The sequence below is a fragment of the Girardinichthys multiradiatus genome, chromosome 7, assembly GCF_021462225.1.
Source record: "Girardinichthys multiradiatus isolate DD_20200921_A chromosome 7, DD_fGirMul_XY1, whole genome shotgun sequence".
Classification (NCBI taxonomy): Eukaryota; Metazoa; Chordata; class Actinopteri; order Cyprinodontiformes; family Goodeidae; genus Girardinichthys; species Girardinichthys multiradiatus.
In genome coordinates, this window is record NC_061800.1 from 7,954,432 (window position 1) to 7,979,311 (window position 24,880).

The window sequence follows — 24,880 nt, forward strand, 5'->3', positions numbered from 1 at the left end:
GGCATTTTATGAGTTCATTTCAGTTTATTATTGTAGCATCATTTCACAACACATTCTGTCTCTGGGCACTTTACAAAAAAAGGCAAATTCATATTGTTTAAGATATTTGCACCTAATAAGTAGCACCGATGGGAGCAGCGCTCTGTCCATTAGGGCCTTTAACACACCTAAGACATGTCATGCTGAAGTGCACTGAGACAGGACAGGTTGTTGGACCCCGGCTTAATGGAGGCATATATATATGTATTTAAAGGCACAGCTCAAAACATAACTTCCTTGTGTGACACAATGGGAATATATGTAAGAGATTCAAAGAAATATTAAAAATCAGCCAACTTTTCAGGAAGAGAATTGTTGACCTCCACAAGGCTCAAGGTTCATCATTAGGTACCATCGTCAGATGCCTGAAGGTACCATGTTAACTGTATGAACATTTATATGCAAGTCTAAACACCATGAGAGCATCCAGCCATAATACTGTTCAGGAAGGAGAAGGGCTCTCTGTCCCAGAGATGAACTGGTTTTAGTCTGAAATGTGTGTATCAACCCTGCAAGAAGGGTGAAGATGCTGGCTGGAGCTGGTAGGGGGTGTGAAAGGAGTTGTCTACCAACATGGGCTGAGGGACCACAAAGGTAATGTTTTGGAGGGACTATCATAAAGCTCTGATCGCATTCCCATAGAAAATATGTGGGCAAAGCTAAAACTGTGTGTGTGAGAAAGGTGGCCTACAGACCTGACTCAGAACCATCAGCTCTGTCTGGAGAAACTGGGTCAGAATTCCAGCAAACTATTGTGAGAAGCTTGTGGAAAGCTGCCCAAAATGCTTGACTGAAGTTACAGAATTTCAAAGGGCTATTCTATCAAATATTAGGAAAACATATGTAAACTTGTGAATTTGAAACAAAGTATGAAAAAACATCTAAAAAAAAATGTGTCTCTCATTATTCTGGAAACAAGCCAATAGAAATAATTTTGTTAATCCTAACTGACCTAAAACAGGAAATGCTTAGTTTGATTTAATGTCACAGGGAGAATTTGTCTTTCTATACAGTGTATGTAAATATGTGGTTCAGCTGTATATCCTTTATCTCCAATAATAAAAGAACTACGTTAAGTTACATTTAATTAACATAATGATGTGTTTTTATGTATCATGTTTGAACGATTGCTGATTCAAGGAGGTACCTGGCTGTTCAGGGGGATTTTCTGTCACCTTTTACAATTGTCCTCAAGGGGGCGCTGATGTTCCAGCTGAGAAACAAAATGGATTGGTTGTAAGCTGCTGACTTGACTTCCTGTAATGCTGAAACAGATTTATACAGACCAACACAAACAGCAAGCTGAATTCATATTTTATAAATTGAAGTATATGTAAATCACCCAAGTACTATTTAGTCTGACTAACTCCAAATATTTATTGACACACTTTGTGAAATCGTCCTATTTTAGTCAGAAATTTTAGACACACAAATTATTAACTTTATAGCTCTCCCTGCTGCTCATCAAATCTTGATGCAAGGGTTATGCAGAGAATATAAATACTTGTGGCTTGACTGTATAAAAAGCAACAGCTAGGGAGCAATGGTTTCCTCTAGAGATAAAAAAAAACTCCTCCCAGTCTTTCCGTTTTGACTTTATGAAAAACTTTGTAAGACATTCTCAGACAAACCAGAACACAGTTTAGTATAAATAAATCTCAGCTAATTTCTGGTCATTCTAAAGTAATCCAGCTGAGCCCTGACCAGTCTAAATTGCCAAATCCAGGCCAGACTCTAAACAAAAATCAAATATCAACTACAGCATCATTAGACAGTGCACAGAGGATGTCCTTTCCCAACCCAGGATCGTACTGCCCTGAACGGACAAACATATTGCTCATTTTAAAAGAAAAACAGCTACTGCTTAAAAATCTCCCCCCAGCATCTTAGAACCCATACTGGAATGTATTATTACGTTAAGCTTGTTTAGATGTTTGATCATTCATGGATAGCTTAGAGGTACACAGGAAGCTACAGAGATGGAGCTTATAGATAGAACTGGTGATTTTTGTTTAAAGGCACAAAATCATCTCTGACAGCTGGGAGAACCAAACTGTGCTTTTGGTAAGTTTTAAGGTCTGGGTCTGGCTAAACGTAAGACATGTGCTGCCCTCTTGCAGTGGTTCCACTGTTACCTATATCCCAAGGGTTCTGGTGTCAGCTGGGACTTTTCAGAGCCGTTTTCCTCTCTCCCTGGGGTTTTGCATTTGGTTTCTCTCAGCAGTCCAATAAAACATGTACTTATCCTGGTTTATCCAGTGAGGCTAAAGGGACTGTATTTGTGGAGAGGTTTTCTCCTGAAATGGTCCAGCCTCACAGTATGCTGCTGTGATATGGTAACATTGCGGTGTGATGTTTTTTGTAGACCAATTTCATAATATGCTCTTTGTGGAGATCTCATAAATCAAAAAAGTATGGTGTGCAGTTCTATTTAGCCAACCTGAGTCGATTAGTTGTAGTCACCTTCTCCTACAATTATAGCTGCAGGTCTTTTGGGCTCTGTGCCTCCCTGCTTTGTACATCTAGTAGCTGATGTTTGGACTGTCAGATTGCTCTGAGAGCTTCTGTGAACAATAATTTCAACTTGTTCAAGAGATTCTCCTGAACAAGTTGCTACTCCCCCACCCCCATGTTTCACTTTAAGGATATGTTCAGATCGATGTGCTGTGTTCGTCTACCACAACACATTGTATTTTGCATTTAGCTTAAAAGATCAATTTTGGATTCATCTGACCAGAGCGCATTCTTCTACATGCCCCCTACACAGCTTATAGGAAACTAGACCATGGCTGTCTTCTTGCTGCTCTTCCATTAAACCAGATTTGGGTAATTCACCACTAAGTTTCTCCCACCTAAGTTGTGGGTCTTTACAGCTCCTCCAAAGTTACCATAGACTCCTTGGTACAACTGAAAATTAACGCTAAGGATACAGCTGAGATGAAATTATACACATGAGAACTTTAGTTACTAAATAGGCGAGTTCTGAAGACTGTTGGTTGCAGTGCATTTAGAGGAGTAAGAGTAAGGAGGGCTGAATACAAATGTACACCAAACTTTTCAGATTTTTATTCAAAAAGAAGAAACACCATTCCTGCTGTGACCCTGCAAGAATAAGCTGGTATGGACAATGGGTGGTGGGATGTAAAACCATTTATCCTTTTTATCGCACTTCACAATTTTGCAGTTCATTGTGTTGGTCAGAGGTGTAAAATCCTGATGAACAGTGAGAGCACTAAAAATATACAATTAGAGTTTACTGTTGTAATGTGACAGAATATGAAAGTCAAGAGGTTTGAGTACTTCATACATCATGCTCTTTCCTTTATGTCTGTACAATACTTATAATAATATTACAGATAGATACATATATTTTGAGATATATTAAATTATAAATGCTTAAAGGTTAATGATAAATTGTCCATCAACTTCAACAGTGAACGTTTAAAAGTTGTTCTTTTCTCAAAATATAAAAGAAAATCTAGGACCTGCCAATAAGTCTCTGGTGCTGCATCTTCTGCAGCTCAGCTCAGACAGAGCTTGATGAAGCAGTTTCTTTCTCATTTGCATTGCTGGTTGTGCGGACATTTGACTGTATCCTATTGTTCTTGCTGTTCAGTTCAGTGGCTCTACCAATGCTTCGGACACGAAACACACTTCTCATGAAGCGCCGCATCTCCTTCCTCACCGAGCCAGACAGGAGGAAAAACATGACGGGGTCCAGGCAGCTGTTGAGGGCAGAAAATACCAACGATGTCTCGTTGAGTTTATCAGCCAAGTTCTTCCAGACACAGCTCACATTGTTGATCTGGGTTGTTATATAGAAGCCACGTATAATGTGATAGGGAACGAAACAGACGACGAACAGGAACAGGATGAAGAAGGACTTCCGTGCGACTTGACTATAGTGTGGCGCTGTGGGCAGATGCGGACAGTCCTGTGATCTCTGGAAGAGCTTCTGGGCAATCTTTCCATAGGACACCATCAGGCAGATGAAGACCAGCCAGAAGACAGCCAACATAATAATGTTGATGTGAACTTTCCACATATCCTCCTTCTCAATATTCCTGTAGTGGAAACACCTGAAAATAAAAAGCAACTCACTTGCAGGGACCTTCTAAGCACAGCACAAGGACAAAGTATAAAAGCTTATAACAATGACTTACATTGTTGTTGAGTGACTTTTTGTAATGACGAACGGTAACATGATAGCCAGGGCCACCATCCAAATGATGACACAGACAGCGATGCTCCACGTTGGGGACTGCAGCTTATTGCGAGTACCAGCACTGCCATAAATCCTCAGGTAGCGATCGACGCTGATCAGCCCCAGCAGAGTGATGCTGATATACATGTTCATGTAGAAGAAGTAGCCCACTGTTTTACATAGCCAGGGCCACATTTTCCATTGGTTCTTCTGGAGGTGATACTGGATCCTGAATGGCAGACATATGGCCAGCAGCAGGTCTGCCAACGCGAGGTTAATGAGGAAGACCCGCATGGAGTTCCTTTTAGAGCGGACGAAGAAGAACACCCACAGAGCCAACAGGTTCCCGATGAGACCCAGGATGAAGATGATGGAATAGAGCACCACCAGCGGCATCTGGAGCATTTTATTGTCCACACAATTGTCTGTATCAGATGTGTTTGTGACTGAAGCCTGAGAGCTGTTTGGGGGCTCAAGGGTCAGCATGGTGTTTTGATTCTCAGTCCTACAAGCAGATGAGATGAAATGACTGAAATGTTCAGTATTTACTTCTCTTGAGCAGCTTGTTTAGTTTTCTTGGTAAAATGTTAGCTCTCCTCATGTCTCCTAAGTCAATGATTCTTGCTGATTGTCTAGCAACTCTGAGTACAAGTCAAACAGCCTGTGTGGCTGCTGCAGTTTATTTAGTAACATATCAGTTGGGGTGTCTGTCTCTTTTTTCTAATCTAGCAACACTGTCAGCTAGTTAGATCTTGTGAGCGTATGCATTAGCAGATTGCTGTGAGGTCTCCTTATCAAAACATCTGCAGAACTAATGGTAAAAGCAGAAGGGAGCTTTTTTATGCTCACAGTCCATAGCCCGCTACGTTTATCCACTGCAGAAGAGAAAAAAATTAAACACTCACCTTATTTGTTAGGTTGTTTCTTCTCTGTACACCTATATTAAATAATACATCCAGCTTTTTCTTTCCTTTGAGTTAAGTCTGTTGAAAAAGAATCCAAAAAGACTCAAAAGGTTCCTTAAAAAGACTCAAAAAATTCAAGATCTTGTCTCCTTGTGTTACTTTACATTCAGCTGCATAAATATAACCAAACGCAATGAAAATAGTTCTCTGATGAGCGCTCTTCTTTCTCCTGCTGCCACGCTGTTCATTATCTCTGCCGCTATGAGAAGAATCTCTCCCCAGCTGTGCTTTTTAGAGCACACAGAGCAATGCTGTGGTGTTGAGCAAGAATAAACACGTTAAATGTGGCTACTCCCTCTCTTTCTTCTCACTTACCATGCAGAACTGAGGCAAACGCATGCAGGCAGTACAGTCTCTACTCAGCAATACACTGGATGTATTGCTGAGCAGAGACGGCTGGGAAAAGAAATTACACCTAGGTTACTATTGTATGTGCCCACAGAAATTAGGTCATTGCTGTCAGAGGGAAGCTAAGCCAGGTTAGAGCTGGCAAAGTTGGCAAACACCTAATTTCTACCCAAACAGTTTTTAGCATTTTTGTGACATTAAAAACTAAGCTGAAAGGGATGGATGGTGAACACACAACACAGTTTCAGCCAAAGGTCAAATTAAATCAGTTACAGTGTGTTCATCAAAGTTGTTATGTTGGGAAACGTTTTAGTATCCCCTTCCTGTGAAGAAAAGTTAGCCTCCAGAAGAAATGATCTCATTTGGTCATGGACCACATGCAGACCAGGGATTGGTAAGTAAACCCATTGGTTTGAAAGGTGCTAACGCTCTCACGGTGGGCACCAGAGGGCATAAGTGGTGGCATCATGAAGGGATAAGTAGTGTTACAGGCAGTTGCCAAAGCGCCCAACGGTACACAGTAGGCAGCATTGCTAGCGGTTGACGAGGTTAGATGGTGGTTGTTTTTTTGAGTATGCTAATTACAACGTTGAAATCATCAGATATGCAATGGCAACCACAAGCTTCATAGAGCTTCCAGTCAACCAAGACGGAGCAGACCAACCAAGGATTTTTATGTTCTAAACCAACCATTTAAGAACCCCATCACATCTGGGCCAACCATCTGGGCTCAGCTCTTGGACACCTTACACTTACACACTCATCCCATGCGAAGGAGATCCTGGGACACAGCCAGAACTTGCTGAAAGAAATATATCCTATTTCTTAGCTGAAAATTCTCTGTTATCCCCTAGAATAAGCTGGAGAGCATCTTGGTCCATCGTGGACCTGTTATCACTTTAATCAAAGACAATCTATGGATGTGTCAACAATTTATATCTAAATCCAACATTAGTTGCTCAACTGCTTCTGTTTCTTAAAAACAAAAACTTCCACGGTGCTTTGAGAATTTCCATAGAAAGTTAAGTTGATTCATTTGACATGCATGTTGCAGCACTTTAAACCACTTCCATCACAGGGCATCATTTTCATTTTGATGCGTTTCCTCTGATTGCTTTGTCATTCCTTCATGTGAGGTCAGCTACATATAGCAACCTAATCTGTGTGATACTACTAGAGTGCACCTCTGTGATTATCCTACGTGTGTGCGTGGTCATAGTGTGTGATGGTTTGGGAGTGTCTTTGCTCATATAATTTGTTTGTGTGTGTTATTTATGAAGGAACGTCACCCTCTAATTAGCAAACTGCCACCATGAATTCATGAGCCTCTGTTCCTCTACTCTCATTCTCAGCCTCACTGTGTGCTGCTGGCGTCCAAAGAGAACTCTGCTCCGGTCAAACTGGGTGGGTTCGGAGTGGCGATCCAGCTCGGAGAGTCCGGATTGGTGGCAGGAGGTAAAGTAAACACAACACAACAAGTTCTCCCACGTTAGGGTTCATGGCACAAACTGTTACCCTGAGGCTGCCTCGCACATTTTATCAGGGAATCCTGTTTGTGAAAAAAATTCCCAGTGTAAGGCCGATATGTTTATCATGCTCCTCATGCATGTACTGGCACGTCACTGAGTCAGAAATAACATCTGTCACCCTCAGCTGTAAATATGAATCCAGTCTTCAGTGCACCTAACAGTGTTTTAAAATATGAGTACCCTGTAGGTGCAATCAACTGCATTAGCATCACCTGGCAGAGTTTGACAGAGGCTGCACTGTGAGTTTGCTTAAGGTCCAATTGTTATGTCGTGCACCTGCCTGTCACATTGGATGTATAGATGTCTGAGTGGTCCCATCTTAAAATTCATTAGTACTTGAGATCACCCTCAGACATCTTTTAACGTTGCCATTGCTCAAAACATTCCACACCAAGGAAAGATCATCGTGTTGTGCTTGAAATCTGTACCAGCCATAGGGACACAGGCACTGGAGTCATCATAGTGTGATATAGGGTGTGGATGAACTTACACACCTATTGGTTCCAACATTATGTCCTACTAAATCCTATATGAAAATCATGGAGGTAGAGTGAGGAGAACAAGTATTTGATACATTGCTGATTTTGCAGGTTTTGCCACTTTCCCACAAAGCATGTAAAAGTCTTAAGTTTTTATCATAGGTACTCTTCAACTGTGAGTGACTGAATCTAAAAGAAAAATCCAGAAAATCACATTGTGTGATGTAATTAATTTGCATTTTATTGCATTTATATTTATATATATATATGAGGCTAATTGTTGCTGATTTCATTCTAGCTCATATGAAATTTGACAAACGTCAGCCTCTTTTTCTTTTTCCTAAAATGTACGTTTTTCCAAATAGACCATTTTTAATGATTCTTCTGCAAACAAACAGACGAAATGAACAGCCTTATGCATCTGTGCTGGTTTATATAACCAGCAGCTTGTTGCAAGAAACAGTTTTTTGTATAGTTTTGCCTCAGTATGGTTAACTGTAGGGGTTGTACATCTCCATCAGGTTTTGCTGCTTTTTTCTTCCTATTTTGCAAAGACGCAACTTTCATATCCTATTTATCTGTCGTGGATGGTACCTGGCACTTCTCTCTTTTGTTTTCTACTTGATCAATTTCCTCAAAATTATAAGCTACACTGCACACCATGCAGAGAGATACTAGATTTTTACCTTACACTTCTTTGGAATTCACCTTGTTGTTGGAAAAATGTGGTTATCTCTAGCAGTTTTTCTTAATGCATGAAACCAAAGAACAAAGGGTGTGTGTGATAGACTGTTTTTAACAAAGGTTCTGTGGTTCTCATTTAACATACAATACTTTTTTTCTATTTTGACCCAACTCTGGTTCATCCATTGAATTTAGGCATCCAAAAATGCAACAATTAATTCGTCGGATAGTGTTCAGTGGTATAACAATCAAGATAATGTTCCCTGTGAAAACAGGTACGTGGAGTGGATTAAAACATAGTATAGAAAAATATCTCCCACTCCTGTTAGCTATTCCAAAAGCTGAGCTCTGCCAACAGAACTTGGTCTACAGCTGCCCATCCAGTGGACCTTTTCCACATTTTGTAATATTACAACCACAAACTTCAATGTATTGTATTGGGATTATACGTGATACAACACAAAGTGGTGCATATTAGCAAAGAGACTGAAAATAATACATGATTTTCAAAATGGTTTGCAAATACTAATCTTTAAATTGTGGTGTGTATTTGTATTCAGCCCCATTTATTCGGATTACCCTAAACAAAATACAGTACAACCACTTACATTCAGACGTCAAATAAATAGTAAATGGAGTCCATCTGTGTGTAACTTAATCTGGGTATGAATTTAGATGTTCTGTGAAGGTCTCTGAGGTTTGTTAGAGAACATGAGTAAATATAAAACATAGTAAACGTCTCCCGATCATGCCTGAAAGCCTGTGCAAATCAACTCGCTCCGATCTTCACAAGGATCTTCAAGTCATTGGAGAAATGTGAGGTCCCCTCCCACCTCAAACGATCCACCATCATCCCGGTGCCCAAGAAACCCACCATCGTAGGATTAAATGACTACAGGCCTGTAGCCCTGATGTCTGTGTTCATGAAATCCTTTGAGCGGCTGGTGTTGAAGCACCTGAAAAACATCACAGGCCCCCTGCTGGACCCCCTGCAATTTGCTTACCGAGCAAACAGGTCGGCAGATGATGCTGTTAACTTAGGTCTACACTTCATCCTGCAACACCTTGATCACCCAGGGACGTACGCCAGGATCCTGTTTGTAGACTTCAGCTCGGCCTTCAACACCATCATACCAGACATCCTCCACCAGAAGCTCACACAGCTCAACGTCCCAGCCTCCACCTGTCAGTGGATCAACAGCTTCCTGACAGACCGACAGCAGCAGGTGAGACTGGGGAGCATCTTCTCCCACAGCACATCAATAAGTACTGGTGCCCCCAAGGGGTGTGTTCTATCCCCACTCCTCTCCTCCCTGTACACAAATGACTGCACCTCATCGGACTCGTCCGTGAAACTCCTTAAGTTTGCAGATGACACCACTGTCATTGGACTGATCCAGGATGAGGATGAGTCTGCATACAGACAGCAGGTGGATCGGCTGGTACACTGGTGCAGTCAGAACTACCTTGAACTGAACCCATTCAAGACTGTGGAAATGGTGGTGGACTTTTGGAGAACACCACCCCCATACACCCCTCTCACCATTCTCAACAACACTGTATCGGCCGTGGACCACTTCAGGTTCTTAGGAACCACCATCTCTGAGGACCTGAGATGGTCTTCACACATAGACACTGTTCGAAAGAAGGCCCAGCAGAGACTGTTCTTCCTGAGGCAACTCAAGAAGTTCAACCTTCCACAGGAGCTGCTGGTGATCTTCTACACTGCCATCATTCAGTCTGTCCTGTCTTCATCCATCTCAGTGTGGTTTGGCTCATCCACAAAACAGGACAGGTCCAGACTGCAACGAATAATCAGGACTGCAGAGAGAATAATCAGGGCTGACCTTCCCTCCATCCAGGACTTATACAGGTCTAGGGTCAGTAAAAGAGCTGCCAAAATCTCTGCAGACCCCACACACCCTGCACATAAACTGACTTCAGGCCGCCGCTACAGAGCACTGTTCACTAAAACCAGCCGCCACAGAGACAGTTTTTTCCCCCAGGCTGTTTCTCTGATGAACATTCAATAGATTACAGAACAACAGCATACAGATGTTGCAAATGCACCTTTTATTAGATATGTGTATATTGTAAATTGTAAATTTGTATATTCTGTAATGCAAAAACAGAACAAAAGAGCAAAGTTTACCGGAGTCAAATTCCTTGTTTGTATGCACGAACTTAATAATAAAGCTGATTCTGATTCTGATTCTAAATAAAAAGCATCTGAAGACACAGCAGACAGGTCAGGTAAAGTTGGGGCTAGGGTATAAAACAATGTCCAAAGCTTTGGCCATCCCACTGTTCATTTCATCATCTGGAAATGGAAAGAGCATGGCACAACTACAATCATTCCAAGACAATTTTTCTCAAATTTACCTAACAGGCCAGGCATTATATAGGCAAGCAGCCAAGAGCCACGGGCACGGCACGTGTGTAGCTGTAGAGAGCGCAATACATATACAGAGGCCTCATTCCTCGACGAAGCCGTCCCAGGTTCGAGTCCTGACACTTGAGACCTATGCTGCATGTCTTCCCCCTCTCTCCACACCACCTCCTCTCTGCCTACTCTAGCTCTAACTCTTAATCATTTTTATATTTTAGATTCTTCATAATAGCCACCCTTTGCTTTGATTACTACTTTGCACCCTTAGCGTTCTTTGCACCCTTAGCGTTCTCTCCATGAGCTTCATAAAGTGGTCACCTGAAAAGGTTTCCCAAAGAACTTCCCAGAGGTTCACTGAGAGACATATATATATACAGGGGTTGGACAATGAAACTGAAACACCTGGTTTTAGACCACAATAATTTATTAGTATGGTGTAAGGCCTCCTTTTGCGGCCAGTACAGCATCAATTCGTCTTGGGAATGACATATACAAGTCCTGCACAGTGGTCAGAGGGATTTTAAGCCATTCTTCTTGCAGGATAGTGGCCAGGTCACTACGTGATACAGGTGGAGGAAAACATTTCCTGACTCGCTCCTCCAAAACACCCCAAAGTGGCTCAATAATATTTAGATCTGGTGACTGTGCAGGCCATGGGAGATACAATGTTTGAACCATTGGATGCACATGGACCTCAAGAATGGTTCGGTAGTCCTTGGCAGTGACGCGCCCATCTAGCACAAGTATTGGGCCAAGGGAATGCCATGATATGGCAGCCAAAACCATCACTGATCCACCCCCATGCTTCACTCTGGGCATGCAACAGTCTGGGTGGTACGCTTCTTTGGGGCTTCTCCACACCGTAACTCTCCCGGATGTGGGGAAAACAGTAAAGGTGGACTCATCAGAGAACAATACATGTTTCACATTGTCCACAGCCCAAGATTTGCGCTCCTTGCACCATTGAAACCGAAGTCTGGCATTGGCATGAGTGACCAAGGGTTTGGCTATAGCAGCCCAGCCGTGTATATTGACCCTGTGGAGCTCTCGACGGACAGTTCTGGTGGAAACAGGAGTTGAGGTGCACATTTAATTCTGCCGTGATTTGGGCAGCCGTGGCTTTCTGTTTTTTGGATACAATCCGGGTTAGCACCCGAACATCCCTTTCAGACATCTTTCTCTTGCGTCCACAGTTAATCCTGTTGGATGTGGTTCATCCTTCTTGGTGGTATGCTGACATTACCCTGGATACCGTGGCTCTTGATACATCACAAAGACTTGCTGTCTTGGTCACAGATGCGCCAGCAAGACATGCACCAACAATTTGTCCTCTTTTGAACTCTGGTATGTCACCCATAATGTTGTGTGCATTTCAATATTTTGAGCAAAACTGTGCTTTTAGCCTGCTAATTGAACCTTCACACTCTGCTCTTACTGGTGCAATTTGCAATCACCCCTCCTTGAACCGCCACCTTAATGTGGTGGAGGGTTTGAGTGCTCGAATGATCCTAGAGGCTATGTTGTCTGGGGCTTAAATACCCCTGGTAGGGTCTCCCATGGCAAACAGGCTCTAGGTGACGGGTCAGACAAAGAGCGGTTCGAGAATCCCTCATGATGACTACAGAATCGAGGCACGTGACGTCGCCCGGTACGGCGGAGCCGGGGTCCCACCCTGAAGCCAGGCCTTGGGTCGGGACTCGTTGGAGAGCGCCCGAACGAGAGACGCGAGACCATCCCCCAGTGGGCCCACCACCTGCAGTGGGAACCGTGAGGGACGGATGCTTAGGCTGGCTCTAGGGACTTGGAATGTCACCTCGCTGGGGGGGAAGGAGCCTGAGCTGGTGTGGGAGGTCGAGAGATATCGACTAGAAATAGTCGGGCTCCCCTCCACGCACAGCGTGGGCTCTGGAACCCATCTCCTTGAGAGGGGCTGGACTCTCTTCTACTCTGGAGTGGCCCGCGGGGAGAGGCGGCGGATTGGTGTGGGTTTGCTTGTTGCCCCCCAGCTCAGCCGTCTCGTGTTGGGGTTTACCCCAGTGGATGAGAGGGTCGCATCTCTGCGCCTTCGGGTTGGGGAGAGGTCTCTGACTATCATTTCGGCCTACGGGCCAAGTGGTAGTGCGGAGTACCCGGCCTTCTTGGCGTCCCTGTCGGGGTTGATGGATAGTGCCCCTCCAGGGGACTCCATTATTCTGCTGGACGACTTCAACGCCCACATGGGAAACGACAGTGACACCTAGAGAGGCGTGATTGGGAGGAATGGCCTCCCCGATCTGAATCCAAGCGCTGTTTTGTTATTGGACTTCTGTGCTAGTCCCGGATTGTCCATAATGAACACCATGTTCAAACATATGGGTGTCCATCAGTGTACTTGGCACCAGGATACCCTAGGCAGGAGGTTAATGATCGACTTTGTTGTCGTATCATCTGACCTTCGGCCGCATGTTTTGGACACTCGGGTGAAGAGAAGGGCTGAGCTGTCCACTGATCACCACCTGGTGGTGAGTTGGATCCGCTGGAGGAGGAGAAAGCCAGACAGCCTTGGCAAGCCCAAGCGCATATTGAGGGTCTGCTGGGAACGTCTGGCAGAGCCCTCGGCCAGGGATGTATTCAACTCTCACCTCCGGGAGAGCTTTTACCAGATTCCGAGGGATGTTGGAGACATAGAGTCCGAATGGACCATGTTCTCCACATCTATTGTCGATGCTGCTGCCGGTAGCTGTGGCCGTAAGGTCTGCGGTGCCTGTCGTGGCGGCAGTCCCCGAACCCGGTGGTGGACACCAGCAGTAAGGGACGCTGTCAAGCTGAAGAAGGAGTCCTATCGGCTGTGTTTGGCTTGTGGGACTCCTGAGGCGGCTGACGGGTACCGTGGGGCCAAGCGTGCCGCGGTCCGGGCAGTGGCAGAGGCAAAAACTCAGACCTGGGAGGAGTTCGGTGAGGCCATGGAGAAGGACTACCGGTTGGCCCCGAAGCGATTCTGGCAAACCGTCCGGCGCCTCAGGAGGGGGAAGCAGTGCTTCGCCAACACTGTTTACAGTGGGGGTGGGGAGCCTCTGACCTCAACTGGGGACATTATCGGCCGGTGGAAGGAGTACTTCGAGGATCTCCTCAATCCTGCCATCACGCATTCCGTGGTGGAAACAGAGGCTGGGGACTCGGGGTTGGACTCTTTCATCACCCAGGCTGAAGTCACCGAGGTGGTTAAAAAGCTCCGCGGTGGCAAGGCTTCGGGGTTGGATGAGATCCGCCCTGAGTACCTCAAGTCTTTGGATGTTGTGGGGCTGTCATGGTTGACACGTCTCTTCAACATTGCGTGGCGGACGGGGACAGTGCCTTTGGATTGGCAGACTGGGGTGGTGGTCTCCCTTCATAAGAAGGGTGACCGGAGGGTGTGTTCCAACTACAGGGGGATCACACTCCTCAGCCTCCCTGGTAAGGCCTACGCCAGGGTATTGGAGAGGAGAGTCCGGCTGATAGTCGAACCCCGGCTTCAGGAGGAGCAGTGTGGTTTTCGTCCCAGCCGTGGGACACTGGACTAGCTCTATACCCTCTACAGGGTACTCGAGAGTTCATGGGAGTTTGCCCAACTGGTCCACATGTGTTTTGTGGACCTGGAGAAAGCATTCGACTGTGTCTCTCGTGATGCCCTGTGGGGGGTGCTCCAGGAGTATGGAATCGGTGGCTTACTAGGGGCCATCCGGTCTCTGTACAAGCGGAGCAGGAGTTTGGTTCGCATTGCCGGCTCTAAGTCGGACCTGTTCCCGGTGCATGTTGGACTCCGGCAGGGCTGCCCTTTGTCACCGGTCCTGTTCTTAACTTTTATGGACAGGATTTCTAGGCGCAGCCAAGGGCCGGAGGGGGTCTGGTTTGGAGACCAGAGGATTTCGTCTCTTCTTTTTGCAGATGACGTGGTCCTGCTGGCCCCATCTAGCCAAGACCTACACCATGCACTGGGGCGGTTCGCAGCCGAGTGTGAAGCGGCTGGGATGAAGATCAGCTCCTCCAAGTCCGTGGCCATGGTTCTCGACCGAAAAGGGTGGCTTGTCCTCTTCAGGTTGGAGGGGAGTTCCTGCCTCAAGTGGAGGAGTTTAATTATCTCGGGGTCTTGTTCACGAGTGAGGGAAGAATGGAGCGGGAGATCGACAGACGGATCGGTGCAGCTGCCACAGTAATGGGGGCGCTGTGCCAGTCCGTTGTGGTGAAGAGAGAGCTGAGCCAAAAAGCGAAGCTCTCGATTTACTGTTCGGTTTTCTTTCCTACCCTCACCTATGGCCATGAACTTTGGGTCATGACCGAAAGAACGAGATCCTGGATACAAGCGGCTGAAATGAGCTTCCTCCGTAGGGTGGCCGGGCACTCCCTTAGAGATAGGGTGAGGAGCTCGGCCATCCTGGAGGGGCTCGGAGTAGAGCCACTGCTTCTCCACATCGAGAGGAGCCAGTTGAGGTGGCTCGGGCATCTATACCGGTTGCCTCCTGGACGCCTTCCTCGGGAGGTGTTCCAGGCACGTCCCACCGGGAGGAAGCCCAGGGGACGGCCCAGGACACGCTGGAGGGACTATGTCTCTCGGCTGGCATGGGAACGCCTTGGGCTCCCCCCGGAGGAGCTGGAAGAGTTGTCTGGGGAGAGGGACGTCTGGGCGTCTCTGCTGAGTCTGCTGCCCCCGCGACCCGGTCCCGGATAAAGCGGAAGACGACGAGTACGAGTACTCTGCTCTTACTGGTGCAATGTGCAATCAATGAAGACTGGCTACCAGGCTGGTCCAATTTAGCCATGAAACCTCCCACACTAAAATGACAAGTGTTTCAGTTTCATTGTCCAACCCCTGTATATATATATATATATATATATATATATATATATATATATATATATATATATATATATATATATACGCGCACACACGCACATTCAATTCCTTCCACTTTGCAGATATGTGTCACATTGTATGTGCTGTATCACATACACTTGCAAGAAAACTCATTGATGTTTGTGATTGTAGGCTCACTAAATGTGGAGAAGTATGTCTGAATACGTTTGCAAAGTACTTGTAATTACAAGCCAAATGGTAAATGGCCTGGACTTGTATAGTGCTTTATCAAGTCTGATGACTACAATCAGTCATCCACCCATTCATACACACATTCACACACCGACAGTTGCAAGCAAGCATCCACAGCTGCCCTGGGGTAGACTGACACAAGCAAGGCTTCCATTGTTTGTCTCAAATTGTGTTTTTGTTATATGTGGTCACAAAACAAGGTCAAGCTGTACCTTTACAACTCAGAAATAAATTTTGAGAGAAAAATGAAAAAACAAAAGCAATGAATTAAAAAATAGTCTGATCAGCAACCTGATGCAAGATGGAAGCAGTCAGGGATGTAGAGAACATGCTGAGGGGAAATTGGCTCATTTAAAGATAAAAATTATAATTGCTTAATGTGCACTGTGTGAAAAGAAGGAAACAAACTCAACTGGAAAGGTTGGTTTCCTCTTTTCTGTCCTCAGTTCCCATTATTTGCTGACAAGTATTTGCATGTGGCCTTAATTAGCCAAATCAAATACGAGAGTTTCTGACAAACTCTTCCTCTTCTCTCTGTTATGTTAAATTTGAAATCTGAATGGAAATGTGAAGGGATTATATAACTGTAATTGTTCACGTGTGTTAGTCTCTTTTCTCTGTTCCAGTACTGACAGCATTACCTGTGTCCCTCTGTATGACCGCAGGCCGTGTTGGGACTCCTCACTTCATGGCCCCAGAGGTGGTGAAGAGGGAGCCGTATGGTAAACCTGTGGACGTGTGGGGATGTGGAGTCATCCTCTTCATTCTCCTGTCAGGGTGTCTGCCATTTTATGGCACCAAGGAGCGACTCTTTGAAGCCATCTGCAAGGGCAAATACAAGGTCAGAGGTCTCATTACAGAAAGGCCACAGTCAACTGCCCACTATATACAGGTCAACACACTCTTGGTTTTACCATCCGCCCATTATTTGCTGTCATTACCACTAACATGTAAAGATATGGACACACTACACAATTTATTTTTGCCTGTATTATATTGTTGTCCATAAAGACAGAAATAATAATGTTTTTTAATCACAGCCAACACGCAAGAGCCACTAATAACCTCACAACCTCAAATTAATGATCCAACCTCTTACCATGGGTAAATATATAAAAACACAGCCAACACTATCCAAATCATATTTTATTTTGGGTGAAACTTAAAAGCCCCTTAAATGACATTTAATTAAATTTTATGGAGTGGACCAAACAATATTTCCTATTACCACCTATTAGTATGTTTGTTCCTTTAAACTGTCGTCTCTAAGAGTTTGATCCGAAAAATCCTTCAGTCTCAGCAGGTGCAGTTAAAAGTCTAAAAGTTAAAGTCTTTCAGTCGTGAAACAAAGATCTGCTGAATCTGTTAGTGGCAACTCAAAGTCTTTCACGAAAATGTGTAGAAAATGAAAATCGTGTGTCCCCAGCTTCAGACGTCTTCTTTTTTTGTTTTTTGTTTTTCCTTATAAATCAACAGATCTCTAACTGGTTGTAGTAATGGTCCTGCTGGAAGTATGATATTCTTGTTGTGATTATTATTACGATTATATTATTTAATATAATATCATTTTAATAAATAAGAATTAGGTCTAAGTGTTGTCCTGTGAGTACCAGCCCAATAAGGCGGTGGTATTAAGACAATAGTGAAAGGGATGAGCCAAGCTCTGACATTACTGCACGGCAAAACTCTGCAGACACATTGAATTAATTCACAAAACTTCTTAAAATACAATAATTTATTAACATAAACAAATCAACTCAAAGTCAAACATATTTCAGTCAACAAACTCTTTACTATATTAGAACAATGCAACTACACTACCAAGCAGAAAGAAAGAATAAAGAAGAATAATGAACTATGTACAAATATGAACAAGTGCATCAAAGATGGTTAAAAACCATGACCGAAAGAGTGATGCAACATTACCATTTAATGTTATTTATGTTTGAGAACCAAGGATTATCTTAAAGAATCTGGAAATGAGGTTAAGTAACCTAGTAACTTAGGGAACAATTGGTATACCTTCAAACAACCATTCACAATGCAACATCAGATAAAACATGATTTTAATAAAATAATATTTCAAATAATGATTTATGACATGCGTTCAGGTGAGTTCAGGCATGCTGAAGTTTGATGACAAGCGTGAGACCTGCTGGCCCTCGAAGGCATCTTTCCTCTGCTCAACCGATGACTTAAAGCTCTCCGCTAGAGAGGAATTCGATCTGCTGTGCAAATGGCTTGGTTCATCATCTGAGAAAGATAAAACAATCAGAAGAGTACACATTCACAATCCACCTTCAAGCCTCAGGATGTTGTTTCACAGACTAGAAGAGGTTTGCTGCTCACCGGAGGTGATCAAGGAAGCCCTCCTCAGAAAGGTTGAAGAAAAAGGTAGCCTAACTAGTAACCAGGTGAGAACATCAGTTGCTGTGAAAATGACTGAAGTCTCAGCAAACACCAGCGACCGTGGCAGCACCGCGTCAACCCAACCTGACAGGCCGAAGTTAAAGCTCTGTAAATCTGTGGTCAAGTCATCAAAGAAGTGGACCAGTGAAGCTGTACAAAGTCTTCAACCATGTTTGGACTGCAGACTTCCAGGAACCTATGCCAGGATACTGTTTATGGACTTCTGCACTGCTTTAATCACCATCATCCCGGCCCTGCAGCAGGACATGCTCTCCCAGCTGAGCATGCCTGACTCCACCTGCGGGTAGATCACAAACTTCCTGACAGACAGGAAACAGTACGTGAAGCTATGAAAACAAGTCTCTGATCCCAGGACCATCAGCATTGGTTCCCCTCAAGGCTATGTTCCTTCCCCTCTCCTCTTCTCCCTGTACACCAACAGCTGCACCTCCAGTCACCAGTCCGCCAAGCTCCTGAAGATTGCAGATGACAGCACCCGCATCGGACTCATCTCTGGGGGCATTAATCTGCCTACAGGAGGGAGATTGACCATCTGGTGAGCTGGTGCAGCCAGGACAGCCTGGAGCTCAGTGCTCTGAAAACAATAGAGATGATCATGGACTTCAGAAAGAGTACAGCCCCACCTACCCCTATCATCCTGTGTGACTCTCCAGTTACCATTGTGGACACCTTTCGTTGCCTGGGCATCATCATCACTTAGGATCTCAATGTGGAATCTGAACATTACCTCCCTCACCAAGAAGGCTCAGCAGAGAATGTACTTCCTGTGGCAGCTGAAGAAGTTCAGCCTGCCAAAGACAATGATGGTGCACGTCTACTCCGCCATCACTGAGTCCATCTTCACCTCCTCCATCACCAACTGGTATGCTGCTGCCACCATCATGGACAAGGGCAGGCTGCAGCATATCATTTGCTCTGCAGAGAGGTTGATTGGTAGCAATCTTCCTTCCCTTCAGGAACTGCATGCCTCCAGTACTCAGAGGCGAGCAAGAAAGATTACAGCTGACCTTTCCCACCCTGGACACAAACTGTTTCATACTATCTCCCCTTAGGCAGGAGGCTGCGGTCCATCAGGACCAAAACCTCTCGCCACAAAGCAGCTTCTTCCTGTCTGCAGCTAGTCTCATTAACAAGACCCTGGTCCCCAACCTCAGTCCAAAGCAACCACAGTTTCCCTTGCAAATAATAAGAATATCTCAGCACATGTAAATACTATTTCATTTAATTCTATATTGTTGCTATTGTATATTTTTTATATTTGCCACGGTGCTCTATTTTTCCCATAACATTCCTGCCCAACTTGTTTTTGTTTTTAACTACATATTTCCAAATTTATTTATGTCATCTGTATGTTTGTCTATGTGTAGCACCTCACCACTAAAGCAAATTCCTCATACATGTGAAACATTCTGATTTTGATGGTAATCGATGACAAGCGGTGCCCAATACATAACAAGCCACATGCACTGAGAGAAAGTGCCTCAGCTTCAGAAACAAAACACTGGATGAAAGGAAAACATATCTGAAGGAAAAATGCATTTGTTTCAGGAGCTGTGCTTCATCCACCCATATGGCCAAAGACTGAAAATCCTGTGAAGTGCAAGGAGTGTAACAGTGGCAGACACCTCTCAGCACTGCATCCATGGCCATCACCATGGAAAGTTGGTGTTCTACAGGCTAGTACACACCATGGCGGGGAGTAACTACAGGAAGTGGAGGCTGTCCCATCAATGAATCCCAAATGCACGAAGGTCTGTGGCAGTGCTAATACCTCAAAGTAGTGCTCCAAAATCTGCCTTGTGCTTGTGTATCCTGCAGGACGAAGAGACAGAGCTCTGAAGACCAAAGCAGTTCTCAATGAACAAAGTATCAAGTAGCTGGGCAGAACAGAGTTTATTGAGTAGTTCTGCATTGAAGGTTAAGGATCAGCATACACTCTAAAGACATGCTCTGGGGTGTTAGAGACTGCAGGACGATGTGCCTGTGACTTTGTTGTGGATGTGCTGGATGGCAACGCAGATTCCCCCGCCTACTTTAATAGAATACGATGTGTTGCCAGATGACTGGTCTGAAATACCATCACCAGAGGTAGCTAGACATCATCCTCATCTTGAGCACCTGGTGGATAAAATCCCAGCTGTAGACCCAGATGCATTTATCTTACTCCTTCTCTGAAGGAACCTGATCCAGATGCACAAGGTATGGGAACAATGTTATGGCCCCTCCAACGCAACGTTTGCCCAGCGCCTCTACCTCGGATGGAAGATCATTGGGGATGTATGCCTGGGAAGAACGCACAGGACAAACGGTAGCAGTGTCTTCAGAACCAGCGTTCTGGTGAGCGGCAGCCACTCCATCCTCAGCCCATGCACCAGCAGCCTGATTGTAAAAGAGAAGATTGACAGGCTGAAGCTCCCCACAGCCTTCCAAGTGTCACTGCATTTAGTTGTGGTAACGAGGTAGACAGCCTGAGCAGAAACGTGTTTCAAAGGACATGAGATGATGACAAACTTGGCATGTCTGTGGAAGATGAACTTTTCCTTGACCTCATGGACAGAGAGGTTTACATGGATGAGGCAAACTGCCGGGTAGCACCTCTGCCTTTCAGGACAAACAAAGCGCATCTACCCGACAACATACAAAACCGCATCAACCGGTTCATATCTCTGCGTCGTATGCTGGAAAAGAAACCAGACATGAAGGTCAATGTACTTTACAATTTGCAAGGCTACATGCAACCTATAACAATTCAGGGAAAAGTGTTGGTCAGAGAGTTCTCTGCCGAACAAGCTTAATGAGACGATTGTCTCCCAGCACAGAAGGAAGAACAGTGGAGACTCACTCTGTGAGCTTGAACAGCTTCAGATCCGCAGACCCTATATGGCTATTTCTCTGTGCTCAGCAAGACACAGAGAAAGTCACTGTCTTCTCCGATGCATCCACTATGGCCATATCAGCAGTGGCCTACATCATAGAATAGAATAGAATAGAATAGTCTCTATTGTCACTGTTACTGGGGGGTACAACAAATCCGAGGGACGACATACATTGAAGGAAAGAGTCAAATTGGATTTTTCACGGACAAGTCAAAGCTTGCTCCTCACCCCTCAGACACCATTCCACCATTGCATTGGAACTCTCTGCTGTGGTCCTGGCCACTAAAATGGCACACTTAATCACGGATTAACTGAACGTAGATATCCACAAGATCGCATTCTACACAGACAGTGGAAATGTTTTGGGCTACATCCACAACACAAGCAGAAGATTTTACGTATACGTAACCAACAGATTTGCCCGCATCATGAAGTCCACAAGCCCTGAACAGTGGCGCTTTGTCAGCTCGGAACACAATCCCGCAGACCGTGGAACCCACTCAGTGTCAGCAGCTCCATTGAAAGACACCGACATTCTTACTCAGAGACACCTGTTCACAGTAGGTTACAGCTTTCACAACCAATGTCTATAAAAATTAGTTGGGGTCACACTTATTTTAGTGCTTTTCCAGTTGGAGTACACTCTGTAGGGCTATAGCCAAGCTCGTATTAAAGGTGAGGTCTTCTATGAAAGTCCTAACAGCAAGATAGATGCACTGACACAAGCAAAACTAGTAATAAAGACAAATGTTCAACATGATGCGTCTGTAGAAGATCTCAGGTGGTTTTCCAGGGATGATGTTATTCCTAAGTCCGGTGCTCTGAAGAATCTAAACCCCATTGTGAATGCTGATGGCCTGCTGAGTGTTGGAGGACACATCCCTTTGGGTGACATGCTCTGGGAAGAGAAACACGCTATCGTAGTTTCCAAGAAGCATCACATAGCTACGTTATTGGTTAGTCATTACCATGAACAGGTTGTACATCAGGGGAGGCATCTGAGAGAAGGTGCTGTCGGTTCTGCTGGGTTGTGGCTGATTGGAGGCAAAAGGCTGGTTTCAGACATCACACACAAATGTGTGACCTGTATCAAGCTAAGAGGTAGAATGGGAGAATAAAAGATGTCAAACTTGCCTACTGAGCGACTCAGCCCTGGTCCTCCATTCAAAAATGTGGGTGTCAACGTGTTTGGATGGATTGTCAGCACAAGACGAACTCGAGGCGGTATTACAGAGAAGAAATGGTCATCTTCACCTGCTTAGGTTCTAGAGCTCTGCACATTGAAAAACTTGAATCCTCGTCCTCAATCTTTGTGAATGCATTAAGAAGATTAACAGCTGTCCGCGGTCCTGTTCGGCTCTTCCGTTGTGACCAGGGGGCAAACTGTGTTGGCGCATGCAAGGAGCTTAAGCTAAACTCTAAACTAAACTAAACCATGAACTGACAACTTATTTCCAAAACCAGGGCAGCACATGGACATTCAACCCTCCCCACTCCTCACACATGGATTTTGTGTGGGAACGGACGATAGGTGTTCTTCATAGAGTATTGTATGCCCTACTGATTAAGGCAAAAACCCTTAATCTGGTCACACATATGTCTGAAGTTATGGCCATCATTAATGCCAGACATCTGGTTCCCATCTCTTCTGATCCAGACATGCCCACTGGTCTGACACCTGCTATGCTATGCTAACTCAGGAAATCCGTCCATTGTTGCCACCACCAGGACAATACAATCTCAAAGACCTGTACAGCAAGCAGTAGAAGCAGTCCAGGCTCTGACTGATGCATTCTGGAAATGCTTGCGTCAAGAATACCTGACGTCACTTCACCAAGACGAAAGTGGGACGTGGATAAGCCAAACCTGACAGAAGGAGATGTTGTGCTTTTTGAAGATGCACAAGTCAAGATGAAAAACTGGCCCGTTGGTGTGGTGGTGAACGCTATTACCAGCAAAGACTTTAAAGTTCACCAAGTAAATGTAAAGATAGTTAGACAGGGTTTATTAAAGTTTATTTTAGTCTCAGAGGTTGTTTTACCTATAAAGGATTATAACAAGCAGGGAGTATGATGTTTAGTTACTAATACTGAGCAGAGGATACAATTGTATGAAGAAACTAAACAGTCATGGGTTTCTTACATTGGTTTATATGGTCAGGAAAACATTTGCCCCTGAGTATTTCTACATTCAGTGTCTATACCTTGATACTGAGTTTATCTTAATATTAACCTTGTTTATTGGACAAAAATAAGTTCTAAATCTTTTGTCCATTTGAAAATGCAAATCGTTACCATCTATGTGGGTTTTTCCATTGAGGTGAGTATTATTCTAGAGGTCTGGTTTTTATTCATTGAATGTACAGTGTTACATAAATGCATTTAGGAAACAAATGTAATTGAGACATATTTGTATTGTTTGTTTTGCAGTTTTACGATGAGTCTTAAGTAAAGCTTTGAAGAGAATCTCGGCAAACGGGTTTTCTTGAGATACCTGTTGTCTATCTGTCGAACTTGCCTACACATACACGCAGGGGCAAAATAATGATTCTTAGTGGTGTTTAGTTAGTTATCACATTTACTAAAATAATATTTACGGAAATATTATTTCCCAGAGTAAAAACTTAACAATCTTTCTGGATAAATGATTCTAAATGGACTCATAAGATGGTGGCGAGTCACGTGTTACCCCTGATTTGCTACTGCACCTTTAAAGTCACACGTGTACCTTTAAAATACAATTAATAAAAAGATTGGAATGCATAAGCGTTGATGCCATGTATTGGTGATCTGTGTTTAAGACCCACCCTTTAAATAAAGTTTGTCTCAACTTTACACAACATAGAACAAATCATTAGCTGAGCAGCTAGTCTGCTAGCACTGATATAGCTGAGTTTCTCAACACAAACAAAAAGCACATGTCATGAAATAAACATTCAGATTATTTCATCCTAAACTAACCTTCTGTGCCCAAACACCACCTCTTACGTGAACCGCGCTGAGGAAAAGTTGTCCTGGGCGACGTGTTGAGGGAAGTAAAACTGTCCCAATAACCCATGTGTGGGCATTAACAAAGGCACTAGCATTGCAGCTACTCTCACTAGCTGTGGGGGGCGGCTGTATTCAGCCGGCCAAACTACGGTCCCGATACCTTTCCTCCAGGTCGTGGGGAAAACCACTTCACTTAGAGCTGCTTTGGGGAGTTCTCTAGGACACAGGACGTTTCTGTAGGCCTCAGAAAAGAAGTCAAGCTTCTCTTAATTGCCCCTTTTTATGAATGAATCATAAAATCATTACTTAACTATGTTGCACACAATCAACGAGATCATAGTCACTTTTAAATCTAAGTTGTAGAGTTATACCTGCACGACAGCAAGGAGATATTCGCGCATTGTATCCCTCTGTCTGGTCTGCTGGAGGGCCGTGTGGTAGAGGCCGCCATGTTGGAACACGCCGTTTTTGTTCAAACAGTGACGTACGGGGAGTCATCTATGACTCCTCCTCTTCCTGGGCTGGGTTAAGCACAAGTTAGTGTGACACTGAAAGGTGTAGCAAAGTTCATACCAGCCTTTGTGTGTACAGTTCAGAGTCCATGTTCATCTATGTTGTAACCAATGGCTGGAGTCACAATATTTTCATGTTATGATAATTTTAAGTAAAAGTGCCACACCATCACTTTATTAGCAGAAAAATAAAATGCATTACATTGCTTTAATAGGAAACAAAATTGTCGCTTAGCAGCTGAGAGTAGGAGAAGGGCTGCACTCAATAAGAGCTGGGATTTTCAGCAAGAAAACTAAAACCACTGATTCTGTCACAGCGATCACACTTTATTACTTATATAGAGTAATTACAAAGTCCATAGAATCGTATTTT

General features: G+C 44.3%; 2 protein-coding genes across 15 annotated transcripts in view; one reads left to right on the top strand and one right to left on the bottom strand.

Moving 5' to 3' along the window:
• The window catches only part of caska (calcium/calmodulin-dependent serine protein kinase a), a 248,467-nt gene that overhangs the window by 137,192 nt on the left and 86,395 nt on the right, over positions 1–24,880 (top strand). For all 14 annotated transcript variants that reach the window (XM_047371389.1, XM_047371388.1, XM_047371390.1 and 11 more), the window contains exons 6-7: positions 6,909–7,011; positions 16,365–16,540. In XM_047371389.1, the coding sequence (XP_047227345.1) occupies positions 6,909–7,011; positions 16,365–16,540 (279 nt within the window). The remainder of the gene's footprint in view (positions 1–6,908; positions 7,012–16,364; positions 16,541–24,880) is intronic.
• LOC124871819 (probable G-protein coupled receptor 34) lies at positions 3,084–5,430 on the bottom strand. The gene is made up of 3 exons (XM_047371405.1): positions 5,149–5,430; positions 4,203–4,748; positions 3,084–4,118 (listed from the first exon to the last, which is right to left on the bottom strand). Exons 2-3 carry the CDS (start codon positions 4,727–4,729, stop codon positions 3,566–3,568), a joined length of 1,080 nt encoding a protein of 359 aa, XP_047227361.1. The 5' UTR covers positions 4,730–4,748; positions 5,149–5,430; the 3' UTR covers positions 3,084–3,565.